The sequence below is a fragment of the Microcaecilia unicolor genome, chromosome 3 (genome assembly GCF_901765095.1).
Source record: "Microcaecilia unicolor chromosome 3, aMicUni1.1, whole genome shotgun sequence".
Classification (NCBI taxonomy): domain Eukaryota; kingdom Metazoa; phylum Chordata; class Amphibia; order Gymnophiona; family Siphonopidae; genus Microcaecilia; species Microcaecilia unicolor.
In genome coordinates, this window is record NC_044033.1 from 209,087,825 (window position 1) to 209,104,768 (window position 16,944).

The 16,944-nt window shown below is 44.4% G+C and overlaps 1 protein-coding gene across 1 annotated transcript in view; it reads left to right on the plus strand.

The window, feature by feature from the left end:
- LOC115464337 overlaps nt 1–16,944 on the plus strand; it is a 133,760-nt gene that overhangs the window by 19,126 nt on the left and 97,690 nt on the right. Inside the window, exons 2-7 of the mRNA XM_030194726.1 lie at nt 5,421–5,636; nt 6,679–6,864; nt 8,150–8,323; nt 8,822–8,920; nt 11,307–11,440; nt 16,140–16,278. Of these exons, the coding sequence (XP_030050586.1) occupies nt 5,421–5,636; nt 6,679–6,864; nt 8,150–8,323; nt 8,822–8,920; nt 11,307–11,440; nt 16,140–16,278 (948 nt within the window). The remainder of the gene's footprint in view (nt 1–5,420; nt 5,637–6,678; nt 6,865–8,149; nt 8,324–8,821; nt 8,921–11,306; nt 11,441–16,139; nt 16,279–16,944) is intronic.

Here is a 16,944-nt window from a genome sequence, read left to right on the forward strand (position 1 = left end):
TCTGAAGATTAAATGTAAGTTTTAATTAATAAACATAAAAATGTTATTCAAATTGTAATAATAAAGTTTCAATTAAGTTTATATTTAAATATGAAAGGAAAAGTTTTTAAATATTGAGGGGTCCTTTTACAAAGGTGCACTGAAAAATGGCCTGCGGTAGTGTAGACTCGTGTTTTGGGCACGCACAGAATTATTGTTCAGCGCACCTACAAAAAATGCCTTTTTAAAATTTTTGCCAAAAATGGATGTGCAGTAAAATGAAAATTGCTGCGTGTCCATTTTGGGTCTGAGACCTTACCGCAAGCCATTGACCTAGCGGTAAGGTCTCACGCCGTAACCGGGCAGTAATGGTCTACACGTGTCATATGCCACTTGACACAGATAGCTGCCGCGCGCCAGAAAGTAAAAAATATTTTTCGGGCACATGTAGTGGACACGCACCAAAATTGAAATTGCTGCGCGGGCCACGCGGTAACTGGGCAGTAAGTCCAATTTGGCACACGTTGGGCGCACGTAGTTACCTACACGGCTTAGTAAAAGGGCCCCTGAATGAGTTAACAAATAACTTGTGTTACAAAAGTAGGAAGTAATCTTCCTTATGGCCTGCATAACAATATCCCTTCATGTGTCTATATTGTGTTTCAATTATTTTACAAAAATTCTGAACTTCAGTTTAAAACTATTACAGGTAAATATTTTATTTGTTTGTTCTTACAGTCTTTTTCTCATATAAGTAATGTTTTCTCTTTCAGGGGTCCTTTTACTAAGGCGCGCTGAAAAATGGCTTGCGGTAGTGTAGGTGCAGGTTTTGGGCATACACCAATCCATTTTTCAGCACGCCTGTAAAAAAAGGCCTTTTTTAAAAAAATTTTGCCGAAAATGGACGTGCGGCAAAATCAAAATTGCCGCACGTCCATTTTGAGTCTGCGACCTTACTGCCAGCCATTGGCCTAGCGGTAAAGTCTCACGCGGTAACCGGGCGGCAATGACCTGCGCGCGTCTGCAAATAAAAATTAGTTTTCAGCCACGCGTATCGGATGCGCACCTAAACTGAAATTACTGCAAGAGCCACGCTGTAACTGGGCGGTAACTCCATTTGGGCGCACGTAGACGCTTACGCGGCTTAGTAACAGGGCCCCTCAGTTTGTTGTGTGATGCTGGTGAGTGTACACTGTAAATGTTAACTTATTTGTCTTCCAACTTCCTCAAGCCAAATTCAGCGTTGGGTCCTTTTCTTCTTTACCTACACGTATTCTTAAATGAATAAAAAAAGGAGGAAAACTATCTCCCTAAGTGTTTGAATTAATTTTGGGGTATGTTTACTAAGGTGCATTAGCGTTTTTAACGCGCCCTTACATTTCTATGGGCGCATTAAGCGTTTAACGAGCGTCAACCATTAATACGTGTTAAAACCGTTAACAAGCCTATAGCACACCTTAGTAAACCTAGGCGTTTGTTTTCTGACAAGATTCCTAAACTGTATTAAATCTTACTTTTGAAAATAAAATAAGGTTAATCTCTTAATTATTTTTCCTATACTATCTTTTACTTAAATCCCTATCTCAAACTTTCTGTCTTCTGTTGGACTGGAGTTCTTCAGAGGGTTTCTTCCTTCCAGTCAGTTTTCACATTCACTTCACTCACTTCTTACTAAACTTAGAAAAGTTTCAATATCCAGCACCAAAAATAATATCTTTCCTAGAATATGTTTTAGAATTTTATGAGAGAGACAAACAAGAAAAATGTCAAATTCATTTCTCTCTCTTATCAACATTCTTCCTAGAAGTTCTTTTCAAATTCTCAGAACTAATAGGATTTCACTCCCCTTTATAACCTTTGAGAAAAGCTATGAACTTTCTACATTAAGGGGCCTTTTTACTAAGCCGCATATGTACGCGCGCCCAACGTGCACCAAAATGGAGTTACCGCCCGGCTATCGTGTGGCTCTTGTGGTAAATTTCATTTTTGGCACACGTCCGATACTCACAACTGAAAAATAATTTTTATTTCGGACACGCGCCAAGTGGCATTTGACATGCGTAGGCCATTACCACCCGGTTACCGCATGAGGTCTTTACTGCTAGGTCAATAGCTGGCAGTAAGGACTCAGACCCAAAATGGATGCGCAGCAATTTTCATTTTGCCGCACATCCATTTTTTGTAAAAAATATTTTTAATGCATTTATTTGCAGGTGTGCTGAACAGTGATTCTGCGCGTGCCAAAACACGCATCTACACTTTTTCAGCGCACCTTAGAAACAGGACCCCTAAATTCTCAAGTCTACGCATGCCAAAAGCATGCCAAAATGGAGTTACCGCCCGGTTACCATGTGGCTTTTGCGGTAAATTTCATTTTTGGCACATCTGAAAAATAATTTTTATTTTCGGACGTGCATATTGGGCGTGCGCCGAGTGGCATTTGACACGTGTAGGTCATTACCACCCAGTTACCGCGTGAGTCTTTACTGCTAGATCAATGGCTGGCGGTAAGGACTCAGAGCCAAAAGGGACGTGCGGCAATTTTTATTTTGCCACATGTCCGTTTTCGGAAAAAAAAAATTTTTTAAGCATTTTTTGCAGGTGCGCTGAAAAATAATTCTGCACACACCCAAAACACGCGTATACACTACCGCGGGCCATTTTTCAGTGAACCTTAGAAAACGGACCCCTAAATTCTCAATGGTTTATACACAAGTTTCCTCTCATTAACTGAGCGAGTAATCTCAGAATTTTCAGAAATGCATTAACGGGTTCTTTTACTAAGCCGCGTAAGCATCTACGCGTGCCCAACGCACACCAAAATAGAGTTATCACCCAGCTACCACGGGGCTCTTGCAGTAAATTTCATTTTTGGCGCGTGTCTGATACACGCACCTGAAAAATAATTTTTATTTTGGACGAACACCAAGTGGCATTTGACACGCATAGGTCATTACTGCCCGGTTACCACGTGAGTCTTCACCGCTAGGTCAATGGCTGGCGGTAAGGACTCAGACACAAAATGGACGCATGGCAATTTTTCATTTTGCCGCACGTCCATCTTCGGCAAAAATTGTTTTAAAAAGGCATTTTTTTTGCAGGTGCACTGAAAAGTGATTCTGCGCGTGCCCAAAACACGCATCTACACTACCACAGGCCATTTTTCAGCCCACCTTAGTAAAAGGACCCCTAAATTCTCAATGGTTTATACACAAATTTCCTCTCATTAACTGAGGGAGTAGTCTCAGAATTTTCAGAAATGCATTAAATTTACTCACTAAACACTTCCTCTAAACACACACTCTCTAGCCTTAACTTTTTGCTCAATATAATTTTCAAATTCACTTTTACTAAATTTCCTCACAGATACCAATCTCGCAACACCTTTTCCTTCTTTCCAGTCCAACTGTCAACTCCCCAAAATTGCAGAACTTCCCCTCAGAAACAGGTTCCAGCTGTCAGTGGGGCAGCCAATCGGATTCATGTCATAGGATTTGACAAGCTCAGATTCATGCACAGCTCCTACCATTATAAAAACATTATAATTTTAGGGGCCTACGCACACCAAATTGGAGTTACCGCCCGGTTACCGTGTGGCCCTTGTGGTAATTTCAATTTTGGCGCGCATCCACTACGTGCGTCTGCAAAATATATTTTTTATTTTCTGGCGCGCGTAACGGACGCGCGCCCAGTGGCATTTGATTCACGTAGGTCATTACTGCCCAGATTCTTCACCGCTAGGTCAATGGCTGGCGGTAAGGTCTCAGACCCAAAACGGACACGCGGCAATTTTGATTTTGCCGCACGTCCATTTTCGGCAAAAAAAAGAGGCCTTTTTTACAGGCGCGCTAAAAAATGGATCGGCGCGCACCCAAAACCCGTGCCTACACTACCGCAAGCCATTTTTCAGCACGCCTTTGTAAAATGGACCCCTTACTATTTTAAACCTTCATTTTTAAACTTTAACCGCTCAGAATACCTTACAGACATGATTTAAACAGTATTAAGTAAAAATCTGCATTTTTTTAACACCCAAGAACTTTCCACAAGAATTCCCAATAATTACCCTCGTCAATATTCAAACGGAGCTCCAATGACATTGTAGCACACATTTCTAAGCTCCTTACATCTTAATTCTTTATTTTAAAACTTCTTAAACACTTCTTTAGAATTACTTTAAATATTAACTTAAGTGAGAAGGTGTCCTTGCAGGTCTCCTTTACACCTACAGCGTATGTACCCAAAATTGTGCTGTTTTTGGGACACTCTTGGGCTTTAATGACTTCCCCTCGCATCCCAGCATCCTTAGAGTCAGAAATCTCTTAAATGTGCCATTCGCGCATGCAGGATTGTGCAATAGCGCCAATCATGCCGCAATAGAAATTTACAATAAACAAACCCTTCTATGGGTTAAAACATGTTTCCTACTAATTTTCAAAAGAAACATTGGTGGTTTAAGGGTCCTTTTACTAAGTTGCGCAAGCGTCTACATACGCCCAATGTGCTCCAAAATGGAGTTAGCACCCGACTACCACGTGGCTCTTGCAGTAATTTAATTTTTGGCGTGCGTCCGATACACACGTCTGAAAAATATTTTTTATTTTCAGGGATCATGTAACGTACGCACGCCGAGTGGCATTTGGTGCATGTAGGTCACTACCGCATGGTTACCACGTGAGTCTTTACCGCTAGGTCAATGGCTGGCAGTAAGGTCTCAGACCCAAAATGCACACGCGGCAATTTTCATTTTGCCGCAAGTCCATTTTGGGCAAAAATTTAAAATAGGCCTTTTTTTTACAGGTGCGCAAAAAAATGGATCAGCGCATGTCCAAAACCTGCACCTACACTACCGAAAGCCATTTTCAGCATGCCTTTGTAAAAGGACCCCTTAGTGTCTCCCAGACTCCACAATATCTTAAGAGCCATCCAGACTGTCAGAGCAACAGCGCATGCGCGTGACATCATCAATGAAGTCACTGCCCCTTACAGCATTGTGCCGGCCCCCAGAGCCATTCCCAGGGCACAGCAAGGCCCAGCATCACCCGGGGATCTCCTAAATGCTGATGCCGGCTCTTCTCCACCTCAGAGCAGCCCGGAACGGGTGCTCCCGAGGCAGGATTGCGACCACCGTGAACCCCACCCGCGGGCACCCAAAATGCCTGCCCCAGCTCCCCGAGTCCTCCCCCAGGTAAAAATAAATTAATTTTAACCACGGGTTACATTATGACATGTTGAGCAACATGGAATCTTCTGGTAACTATAGAGGCTTTTTGAGAAAACTAAGAAGGCTGATTTGATCACGCATTCAGATCTTTGAAATACAATTTTGAGGGTTGAATCAGAACATTATTTCAAAAAATATCCTGGCACACAGCTCAACCAGAGACTCTTAATTCTATACTTTTTAGCTGATGGATAGTTGTTCTCGGTGTCTTTTGCAGGCTCAGCAGAGCTGCCTGAAAAGACCTGTGACCTGAAGAATGTGGATATCGTAGGAGGGGAGTATACCCTTAACAAAGATGGCAGCAAGCTGCAGTTCAAGTGCCCGGAAGGGAAGTACCCGTACCCTGTGTCTAGCAGGAAATGCACTCATCTTGGCAAGTGGAGCACCATGAGAAGTCCATCTGGGAAAGCCGTTGCAAAGGCTCTATGCAAAGGTGAGAACTTTTCATTCTATTGGGGTTGGGAGCAGCGAGATGGTGTTTCTCAAAATTCTTTTCAACATGGACCATAGCTGCACTTAACCATGGGTGTGAACAGGGGCGTAGCCAGACCCCAAGGTGGGGGGGCACATTTTGGTCGCTGCCCCCCTCTGCCGCGCCGCTCCCCACCCACTGCTGTACATCTTGGCTGGCAGGGCACCCCTACCCCCCGCCAGCTGAAGCACCGCTGCCGCAAATACCTTGGCTGGCGGGGGTCCCCAACCCCCGCGAGCTAAAGACTTTGTCCAGTGCTGGTGTGCGACGGCGCCGCCACATTGCCTGCCCTGCTCTCTCTTCCCCTCACGACCGGCACAGAAGAGAGAGCAGGGCAGGCGATGTGGCAGGAGCATGCCAGATGTGAGGGGAAGAGAGGGCAGGCAATGCACAGAGCAGCACTGGACAAAGTCTTCAGCTTCTGGGGGTTGGAGATCCCGCCAGCCAGCCAGGGGTCCAGAGCAAATTTGGGGGGGGGGGGCGTAAGTCCCCGTAGCTATGCCACTGGGTGTGAATGGCTGACTGTTGCATGAGGAGAATGGGGGTCATTGGTGACAGCTAGGAATGGATGACCATGGTGTGAAGTGAATGGGGATCACTGACCTTGGTAGAAAGAGAATTGTGTGTGTGGGGAGGGGGGGGTTCACTGAGAATGGATGACCACGATGTGAAGTAAATGGGGGTCACTGGTGATGGCTGGGAATTTTTTAATTTATTTTAGTTACATTTGTACCCCGCGCTTTCCCACTCATGGCAGGCTCAATGCGGCAGGCAATGGAGGGTTAAGTGACTTGCCCAGAGTCACAAGGAGCTGCCTGTGCCGGGAATCGAACTCAGTTCCTCAGTTCCCCAGGACCAAAGTCCACCACCCTAACCACTAGGCCACTCCTCCATGGATGACCGCAGTGTGAAGTGAATGGGAGATCACTGATCTTGGTAGAAAGGTTTGAATACAGGAGAGGTCTCCAGTCTCCATCTGTCTAACCCCCTTCTTTGTCCTCAGATGTGACATGCCCCACCCCCGTGCAGTTCGAGCATGGTTTCTATCACCCTCGACAGCAGTATTTCTACAACGGAAGCGTCCTGACCTTCGAGTGTTACGAAGGATACATACTCCAGGGCTCTGTCAACCGTACCTGCTTACCCAATGGAAAGTGGAGTGGCCAAACCACCATTTGCGATGACGGCTGTGAGTTATAGAGGCATGGCTCCCTGATGATGGGGAAACAACCTTATTCTGAGATGCCATAAACCTGTGTCTGTTGCCTCTTCCAGTTCCACTTAGGCAAGGGAGTAGGGACAGCTGTAGAAACTAACAAAATTATACCGTCCATGCTGATGGTGAAATCAGCAGTGCCAGATAAAAGTAGTACTGTGTACAGATTCATAACAGGAAAATCCCAGCGTACATCTGCCTTTTCAGTCTCTTGTAGTTAAAGTTTAGGATATTCTATCTCAACTATTTTTATTAAGTGTTGAAGATATAAACTTCATAATCAGAAATGTTGTATTAGTATCAAAATTAAAGTCTCTCAAGTATTAAAATACTATATGCAATCTGTAGGACCCTATAGCTAGTGGTTATGTTATATGTAGTAGACTGTGGATCTCCTATAGTTTAATGTGGTTTGAAGATGTCCTATAGTTAGGCTAGACACTACCCTGTATTTAGACTAAAGGCTCCTTGTAATTATTTATTTAAAAAAATTATAGGTTGTCAATCTACATAGTTTAAACTCAGATAAAAACAACCAAACGTAAATCAATACAAACACAAATAAAATTTAAAAAATAATTTAAGCTTGCTTCTGTGTTTAAAATATTCTTAAGGGGATCTTTACTGCATGCTAGTCATCATGACCGCAACCTGGGCAGGAGTCTTTCAACTGCCTTGCTGCCAGTGGGAGGCTGTGCTTCCACATTGTATTTTCAGTTTCTAAGGACAGACAGGTCCCCTGGAGTCCTGCCAAGGAGGCTTGAGAAAGAACAGGAGATGGCGTGACATCACAGAGCTGAAGCCTGTCCACCCAAGGAGGTTTTCATTCTTCCCAATGCAGCTGCTGCCATCTTGGTACACCCAACAATGTAATTGATAGGGCAACAATTTCCGCCTACTGGCTTCAGCCCAGATAATGGGCAAAGCATGCTCTTGCCGTCTCCTGTTCTTTCTCCAACCTCCTTAAGTCCTGCGGAGCTTTCCTGTCCTTCATTAGTAAAAAATGTCATAGTGAAACAGCACCAACCAGTGGCAGGACTGTAAGTGGAAGACTCCCACTCAGCTTAGAGGGAACAATGCCACCAACATGGCTGCCCCTACAATCCCTGCATTTAAACTGTAGGTCAGGCAGACAACAGGCCCCCTGTATTTTTTTTTCTGTGGGCTACCTGTAGTCATTGTCAAGGTATTTACAGGTGACTGCTTGGTCCAACATCCCAGCTGCATTTTTGGACCCACCTTCTCTTCTCTGTTCCAGCTGGGCACTGCAAAAATCCTGGAACACCTATAGGTGCTATCAAGTTTGGAACCCAGTACCGAATTGAGGACAAAGTGAATTATCAGTGTCAGAACAGACTTGTCATGTTTGGCTCCAGTGAGAGGGAGTGTCTGGAATCAAAGGAGTGGAGTGGCACAGAGCCCACCTGCCGAGGTACAAGCATCTGCTGGTCTCCCTCCATGGTCTGCTTTCATCATGTGCCTGTCTTTCTGTGCTAGGAGGGACATGGTTGACCCTCAGCCCCTTCCAGTAGTCGCTCCTGCCCTTCTGGCATCCCCATCAAACTACCTTTAAAGGGGATCCTTCATGAGTGGGGATTTAGATCGGAGTGGGGTGGGATGAAGGGATGTGCTGGGGGGGGGGGGGGTCGGGCAGGGGACTGGATCGGCCCTTTATGCTGTGGCCGTGAGCATTGAGGCATGGTTTTGAGCCTGTTGCTCTGGAATGCGGGGTGGCAGGCTAGCAGGGATATTCTTTTACCACAGGATTCAGCAACCTGTGGTACGAAGGTACCACAGATTGCTGAAACATGTGGTAAATCAAGGTGGGGTAAAAGCCCACCATGAACTGCACTTTGATACCTTTCTCTTTTAGGCTCCATGATATATAGAATGAGTCACTTGGACTTTAACCCTATTTCCTTCATCCTAGCTTGGTACACCTACGACACCCCTGAAGAGGTCTCCGCCTCCTTTATCTCTTCACTGGCTGCTGCCATCGAGGTGGCAGACCCAGACAAGGTGGACAACAGTAAGTCATGTTATAGAGACTAAGGGTTTATTGTCCCTTGGAAAGAAACAGTGTGAAGCATCCAGGAAGAGTTTCAGTATCAGAAGATGAAACGTCAGCTATTGCTGTGCGGCCTCTGATTTTAGGTTTTAAGCTAGAAACACCAATAAAGCACCCCCACTGCAAAAATGCTAAACGGCATTAACAGGGCCACTGAGAGGTGGGGCGGGGGGACAAATTTCCCTGGGCCCAGCTTCCAAGGAGGGCTGGCGCTGGCCATAAATTCCTAGACATGCCCTCTGTGGTCTGATATCACTGTCATCCTTCCCTCCTCCCCTTCAACAGTCCTCCATCATTTCTGAAGGGCTGCCGGCAGCGTCAATAAGGAGAGCAAGCTGCCTCTGGCTGGCACCGGAAGTGTTCCCTCTGCCTGCCTCCTATGACACAACTTCCTATGTCTGTGTAGGCGAGACACAGCAGATTAAATGCTTCCAGGCCAACCAGAGGCAGCTTGCTCTCTTTATTGGCATTGCCAGCTGCCCGCAGAAACGATGAAGGATTGCTTAAAGGGAGGAGGGAAGGACGACAGTGATACTGGACCATAGGGGGGGGCAGGGAAGAAGGGTAAAAGATGCCAGCCTGTATGCAGGGAAGGAGAGAGATGCCAGTAAGCAGGCAAGGGGGAGAGGGACAAAGATGGTAGACCAGGGGGGTGGGGGCAGTGGCAGGCCCTAAAGATTGTTTGCCCCAGGACCAACTTTGACTCTCGGCAGCCCTGGGCATTAAGCTCATAATGCACAGTTAGCGTATGAGAAAAGGCTACCATGTAAATGCATTAAAGCATTTTGCAGTATTTTCTCATGTGCTAACTGTGCGTTATGGGCTTAATGCCCAGGTCTGCCAAGAGACAAAGTTAGGCCCGGGGCTTTAAGCCCATAACGCGCTAAGGGGGAAGTTATCAACATATGGTGAAATAACCTGAATTACAGTAGCCCAAGCCAGGCTAAAATTTGACCTGTGTCTTCCAAAATACTATATGGATTGGCCCCTGATTATTTCTGCATTTTAATAGCTCTCCCACTAAGGAATGCATTAATGGGCATTCAAGATTTTCTTTTACTTCATTTTCTTAGTTGCAAGGGAGTAATTTATAAATCGATTTAGGCTTGGGGGGTTTTCTTATCTTGCAACAAAGATGTGGAATTTACTGCCGAAAAAGATAAGATGGATAACTAATTACCTACTTTTCTGTAAAACCTACCTTTAAAAAAATGTTAATTAGCAGAAATCTAGTTATCATGATCAATGTTCAAGAATAGATAAGGGAAAGGGAAATGGGACTTGATATACCGCATTTCTGTGTTTTTTTGCAACTACATTCAAAGTGGTTTACATATTATATTCAGGTACTATTTTTACCAGGGGCAATGGAGAGTTAAGTGACTTGCCCAGAGTCACAAGGAACTGCAGTGGGAATCAAACTCAGTTCCCCAGGATCAAAGTCCACTGCACTAACCACTAGGCTACTCCTCCACTAGCAACATTCCATGTACAGGACGTCAGACTCACAGAAACAGAAGCCTGCGCGGCCGCATTGCTGATCTGTAAGGGCAGGCTTCTACATGGAATGTTGCTAGTGGAATAACAACATTAACATTCCATGTAGAATCTCAAATAGTAGCAACAGAATCTCAATAGTAGCAATATTCCATCTAGAACCTCCAACAGTAGCAACATTCCATGTAGAATCTCAAATAGGGAAAGGGAAATGGGACTTGATATACTGCCTTTCTGAGGTTTTTGCAACTCCATTCAAAGTGGTTTACATAGTATATTCGGGTACTTATTTGTACCAGGGGCAATGGAGGGTTGCCCAGAGTCACAAGGAGCTGCAGTGGGAATCGAACTCAGTTCCCCAGGATTAAAGTCCACTGCACTAACCACTAGGCTATAAATATACAGCATCAACCGCTTATCTATTCTTCAACATTGGTCACGATAACCAGATTTCTACTAATAAATTTTTTTTAAAGGTAGGTTTTACGGAAAAGCGTGGTACATGCATGACAAGTCTTGCCGCAGTTTAAAAAAATATATATATGTTTTCATTTTTATACTTATTCATAATCCATACCTTTATGGTTTACTGTGTCTGAAAGCTTTAGGGATATGCATCTATTCCTAGGATCTATGTATTTACTGTCATCTGAATATGACAGCCTTTTGAATTGCTATTATTGTAACGTAAATGAGAATTTCTACAGTGCTTTATCTCTATTATAAGCCACATTGAACCAAATTTGTTTGGATAATATGGGATATAACAGCCAATAAATTAAAGTGAAATGAAAAACATGCCATCCAGATACACCATAACCATGAAGGCTTTCCTCTCTCGTGCCTACAGTATTTTCGCCGAGGAAAATAAAGATCGAAAAAGGCGGAAAGTTGGATATTTACATACTCCTGGATGCGTCTCTTAGCGTTGGGCAGGACGATTTCAAGAAAGGCAAAGACAGCGTCATTAAACTCATTGAGAAGGTAATAGCACAAGAAAGAACTACTGGTTTGAAAATCACCTGTTTACCTGGTCCCTGAGTTAGAGTTTACAATTTAAGGGGCAGATATGCTAAATGGTTTTTTCCCCCCAAAATAAGTAATTCTACATCAATTATTCTGTATCTGGAGAATTAAATATTATTCACTAAGAAATTAGTGGAGAAAAAGACCTCAGTGTGAACGACAGACACCCCAATTTGAAAGATATACCTTCATTTACAAAGATGGCTCCTTTTAATCATAAGACTAAAAAACACTTTTATGTATAGAGTGCCCCTCCACGATACAGAAATGAGAAGAGACTATAACTGAAATGTTTTAAAGTTATACACTTACCTTGGATGCAGCTTTCAATAAACCTGTCAACCCTTCACTGAAATACAATCAGAGTCCCGATCACTTCTTTTAAATACTGTAGGCACAAGAGGGGATTTTAAAAGAAGTGATCGGGACTCTGATTGTATTTCAGTGAAGGGTTGACAGGTTTATTGAAAGCTGCATCCAAGGTAAGTGTATAACTTTAAAACATTTCAGTTATAGTCTCTTCTCATTTCTGTATCATGGAGGGGCATCCTTATATAATAATTCTCACCTCCAACGTTCTGACGCTGCCTGGAATTGTGGCTCCCCGACCCGTCCCCGAGTCGGAGGTGGTCTGCTTCATGCTGTAGATAATAGTGACATCATACACATCCCACACCAGATTGACCAGTAGAAGGGAGAGGGGAGGAGCCGCGATGCAGGGAGCAGCCAATCAGCACAACAAAGCAAGCAAACCTATGACATGCTGCAGGACGTTTAATAGACAAAAGTGAGCCAAGCAAGTTTACAGTAAGCAAGGAAGCCCACTGGTTAATCTCTGTTTCTACTCCCCCACACAGCCGTCATTGGTATACACTCAAAAACAAGCAAACCTAGGAGCTGTTTCAACTGGATAGACAGTGCCTTAAAATGTGGAGGACAAAAGGGGGGGGGGGGAGACAGACAGACTCTGCAACTGGGAGGGAGGGAGGGGGGACCCTGCAACTGGGAAAAAGGGAGGGAGGGCAGGAAGGGGGGACCCCCCTGCAACTGGGAGGGCAGTAAGGAAGGTCCCCCCTGCAACTGGGAGACAGACCGGGGGGGGGGGGGGGGGGGAAGACTCTCTGGAACTGGGAGGGAGGGGGGACCCTGGCACATACTCTCATTCTCATACACACACTTGCACCCAGTCTCACTCTCTCTCTGTCACACACACACACACTCGCACATTCACTCTCTCTCTCACACAGTCACTCTCACACACACTATCTCAAACATATACACTCTGAGGAAAACCTTGCTAGCGCCCGTTTCATTTGTGTAAGAAACGGGCCTTTTTTACTAGTTTTATACATAAAAGTGGAGCTTTTTAGACTTATGATTAAAAGAAGCCCTCTTTGTAAATGAAGGTATATCTTTCAAATTGGGGTGTCTCTCATTCACACTGAGGTCTTTTTCTCCACTAATTTGTTAGTGAATAATATTCAATTCTCCAGATACAGAATAATTAATGTAGAATTACTTATTATTGGGTGATATCGAGTTCTCAGACTCCCTACTTTCTGAGTTTCCCCCCCCCCCCCCATTATTTGTTGTCCATGGGGGGGGGGGGGGGGAACCCGGACCCAAATGTGTTGTTAATTCACCTTATTGGTACAAAAACATCAAAACCATCCTGAGCCCCTCAGTGCTAATAAGGCCTGAGCTGCCACAGAATAGCTATTAGACAAAACAATTTGATCTGTATTGGAAATATTTAAAATCTCAGAAAAATACTCCCTTAATATTTATTATTATTTTAAGCAATTTAGGGACCCTTTTACTAAGCCACATAGGCGCCTACACGCACCCAGTGCACGCCAATTCGGAACTACCGCATGGCCCAGGTGGTAATTTCATTTTTTAACGCACGTCCAGTACATGAGCTGGAAAATATATTTTATTTTCCGGCACGTGGTGCTAGCCGGGCAGTAATTGGTATTGTACACGTGCTGACGATTACCTCCCGGTTAATGCATGAGACCTTACTGCTAAGTCAATGGGTGGTGGTAAGGTGTCAGGCCCAAAATGGACGTGCACCAATTTTTATTTTGCCGCACATCCATTTTCAGCCCCCCCCCCCCCCCCCAAAAGGCCTTTTCTGCAGGCGCGCTGAAAAATGGACCGGTGCACATCCAATACACATACCTACAACAGCACAGGCCATTTTTTTCAGCGCATCTTAGTAAAAGGACCCCTTACAAAATAATTCCAAGAATAAATCTTGATACAGAAAAGATGAATAATACTGAAATATCCAGTGTATGCAAAACACCAAAAGCAAAATATTATATAATCCAATCTCTTGTCCAAGGTATAATACCAAAGGAAAAATCACAACACTAATGAAAATTAGAAACAAGAAGAGAGTAGCTCGGGCTTAAAATTAAATTAAGTTCATTTTTGGAATCCAAGACTGTTGTAGCTCCACTTTCACAGCCAAAAGTAGTCATTTTATCTACTCCCTTAGTAAACAGTCTGGATGTTCAGATTTTGAGCCAGCTACAGCCATGGGATCTGGAGCCGCTGCTCCAGGTCTACGCTGTTCCTTACAGCGGGATGAGCTACCGGCCATCAGAAGTTTTCCTCTTAGCTCTGTTCTATGACCGAAGGGTCCGATATTGAGCTCCCAAATCTGTGTCCTATTTTCAGCCAAATGTAGGGGCCCCTTTTACTAAGCCACGTAAGCGTCTATACAAGGGGCGTAGCCAGACCTCAGTGGGAGGGAGTCCAGAGCTTGAGGTGAGGGGGCATATTTTAGCCTCCCCCTGGCACTGCCGCCCCTTCCCCACCATTTTCGAGCTCCTTCTCCGCCGCCGCCAGGTATCTGCAGGACATCAGGAGTCAAGACTCACAGAAACAGATCAGCGAACGTGCCGGAGAGGAGACCAGTGCTGAAGAGGACTTCGGCTGAGTTACCTGGTGGCGGCGGGGGGTGGCGGGAGGGGGAGTCGAAAGTAGCGGGGGAGATGCGGGGGTCAAAAGTGGTGGGGGGGGCCAGGGCTAAATCTGTGGGGGCCCATGCTCCCGTGGCCCCACTTTGCTATGCCCCTTGTCTATGTGCATCCAAACGCATGCCAAAATGGAGTTACCGCCCAACTACCACATGGCTCCGACACGCGCATCTGAAAAATATTTTTTTTTTTATTTTCGGGCGGGCATAATGGACATAACCGCCCGGATTCTTTACCGCTAGGTCAATGGCTGGCGGTAACGTCTCAGACCCAAAATGGACACGCGGCAATTTCGATTTTGCTGCACATCCATTTTTACAGGCGTGCTGAAAAATAGATCGGTGTGTGCCCAAAACCCAAGCCTACACTACTGCCAGCTATTTTTCAGCGTGCCTTTGTAAAAGAACCCCTTAGGGCCCTGTTTACTAAGGCGCTTTAGACCTTTTAACACACCTACAATTAACGCGCACACTAACCATGTCATCGCCTATAGGGATATTGTAGGCACGTACACAGCTAACGCACATACTTTAAAGATGCTAACATGCCAATAACGCGGCTTAGTAAACAGGGCCTTTAGAAGCCTAACTCCTCTGATTACTAAGCTGCACGAAGTGAATGGGCTGTGTTGGAATTAGCATGTGGCTTTGCAATCGGGGGAGGGGGAGTTTTCAGCAGAAGATTCATCTTAAGAGTTTAAAAGTTATTCTTATAAATTTAGGCCTTTTGTCTTGGAAGATATAGTGGAATTAGAAAAGGTACAGAGAAGGGCGACGGAAATGATAAAGGGGATGGAACGACTTCCGTAGGAGGAAAGGCTAAAGCGTCTAGGGCTCTTCAGCTTGGAGAAAAGACAGCTGAGGGGAGATATGAATGAGGTCTATAAAATAATGAGTGGAATGCAACAGGTAGACGTGAATCACTTGTTTACTCTTTCCAAAAATATTAGGACTAGGAGGAACGCAAATGAAGCTACAAAGTAGTAAATTTAAAACGAATCGGAGAAAATTTTTCTTCACTCAACGTGTAATTAAACTCTGGGATTCGTTGCCAGAGAATGTAGTAAAAGCAGTTAGCTTAGCAGGGTTTAAAAAAAAGGTTTGGATGGCTTCCTAAAAGAAAAGTCCATTAGCCATTATTAAGATGGACTTGGGGAAAATCCACTGCTTATTTCTAGGGTAAGCAGCATAAAATGTATTGTACTTTTTAAAGATCTTGCCAGGTACTTGTGACCTGGATTGACCACTGTTGGAAACAGGATGCTGGGCTTGACGGACCTTTAGTCTGTCCTAGTATGGCAATGCTTATGTTCTTAACCAGTTGCCATGTGGTAATAATAGCTGCACTGATAGAACAAGGATGTCCACTCTCTGCCCCCTGACAAGCCCCCTCCAAAAATAAATTCAAAAAATTATTAGCGCCCGGTTTAGCATGCACTAATTTGGCACTTACCACAGGACGATGAGGGTATCTTGCCATTTTAAGCTGCATTAGGCATGCATAGCACCTAACACAGCATAGTGAAAGGGCCCCAAATCCTTTGAATACTGGACCTTAAGCATATAGACTGTGGTTTTTTCCCCTTTCCCCACCTCCCATGTCCCCAATTCCTCTCCAGCCCCAAATACCCTCCGTTTGATGCACTCCTGCTCAATTTTCCTCTACAGGTCTCCAGTTATGACATCAGCCCCAGATATGGGGTGATAACCTTTGCGACTGAACCTAAAATCATCATGAACATACAGAACAATAACAGCACAGATGCCTCCGAGGTCATAGATAGATTGGAGAAATTCAGCTATAAAGGTGAGTCATAGAGTTGCTGGAGGCACATCATCACTCTAAATTTTGTGTGGGGGGAATGAGGTCCTCCTGGGAATCCTTTGTGGAGGATGCAAACACTGGTTTCATTTTATCCAGACCCTTTTTTGTTGACTCTTTCACGCTTTTCAATAGTTATCTATATATAGCATCTACAAAATTTATCACATTTACATATTTTTTAAGTTCAATCATCTTTATTAAGGTTATACCAACAGAAAAGGAATGGAAAACAAAAATGAGGACGTTATAATGCCTTTGTATCGCTCCATGGTGTGACTGCACCTTGAATACTGTGTTCAATTCTGGTCGTCACATCTAAAAAAACATATAGTGGAATTAGAAAAGGTGCAGAGAAGGGTGACGAAAATGATAAAGGGGATGGGACAACTTCCTATGAGGAAAGGATAAAACAGCCAGGGCTCTTCAGCTTGGAGAAAAGACGACTGAGGGGAGATATGATAGTGGAGTGGAACGGGTAGATGTGAAGCGTCTGTTTACGCTTTCCAAAAATACTAGGACTAGGGGCATTCTATGAAGCTACAAAGTAGTAAATTTAAAATGAATTGGAGAAAATTTTTCTTCACTCAACGTGTAATTAAACTCTGGAATTCGTTGCCAGAGAATGTGGTAAAGGCAGTTAGCTTAGCA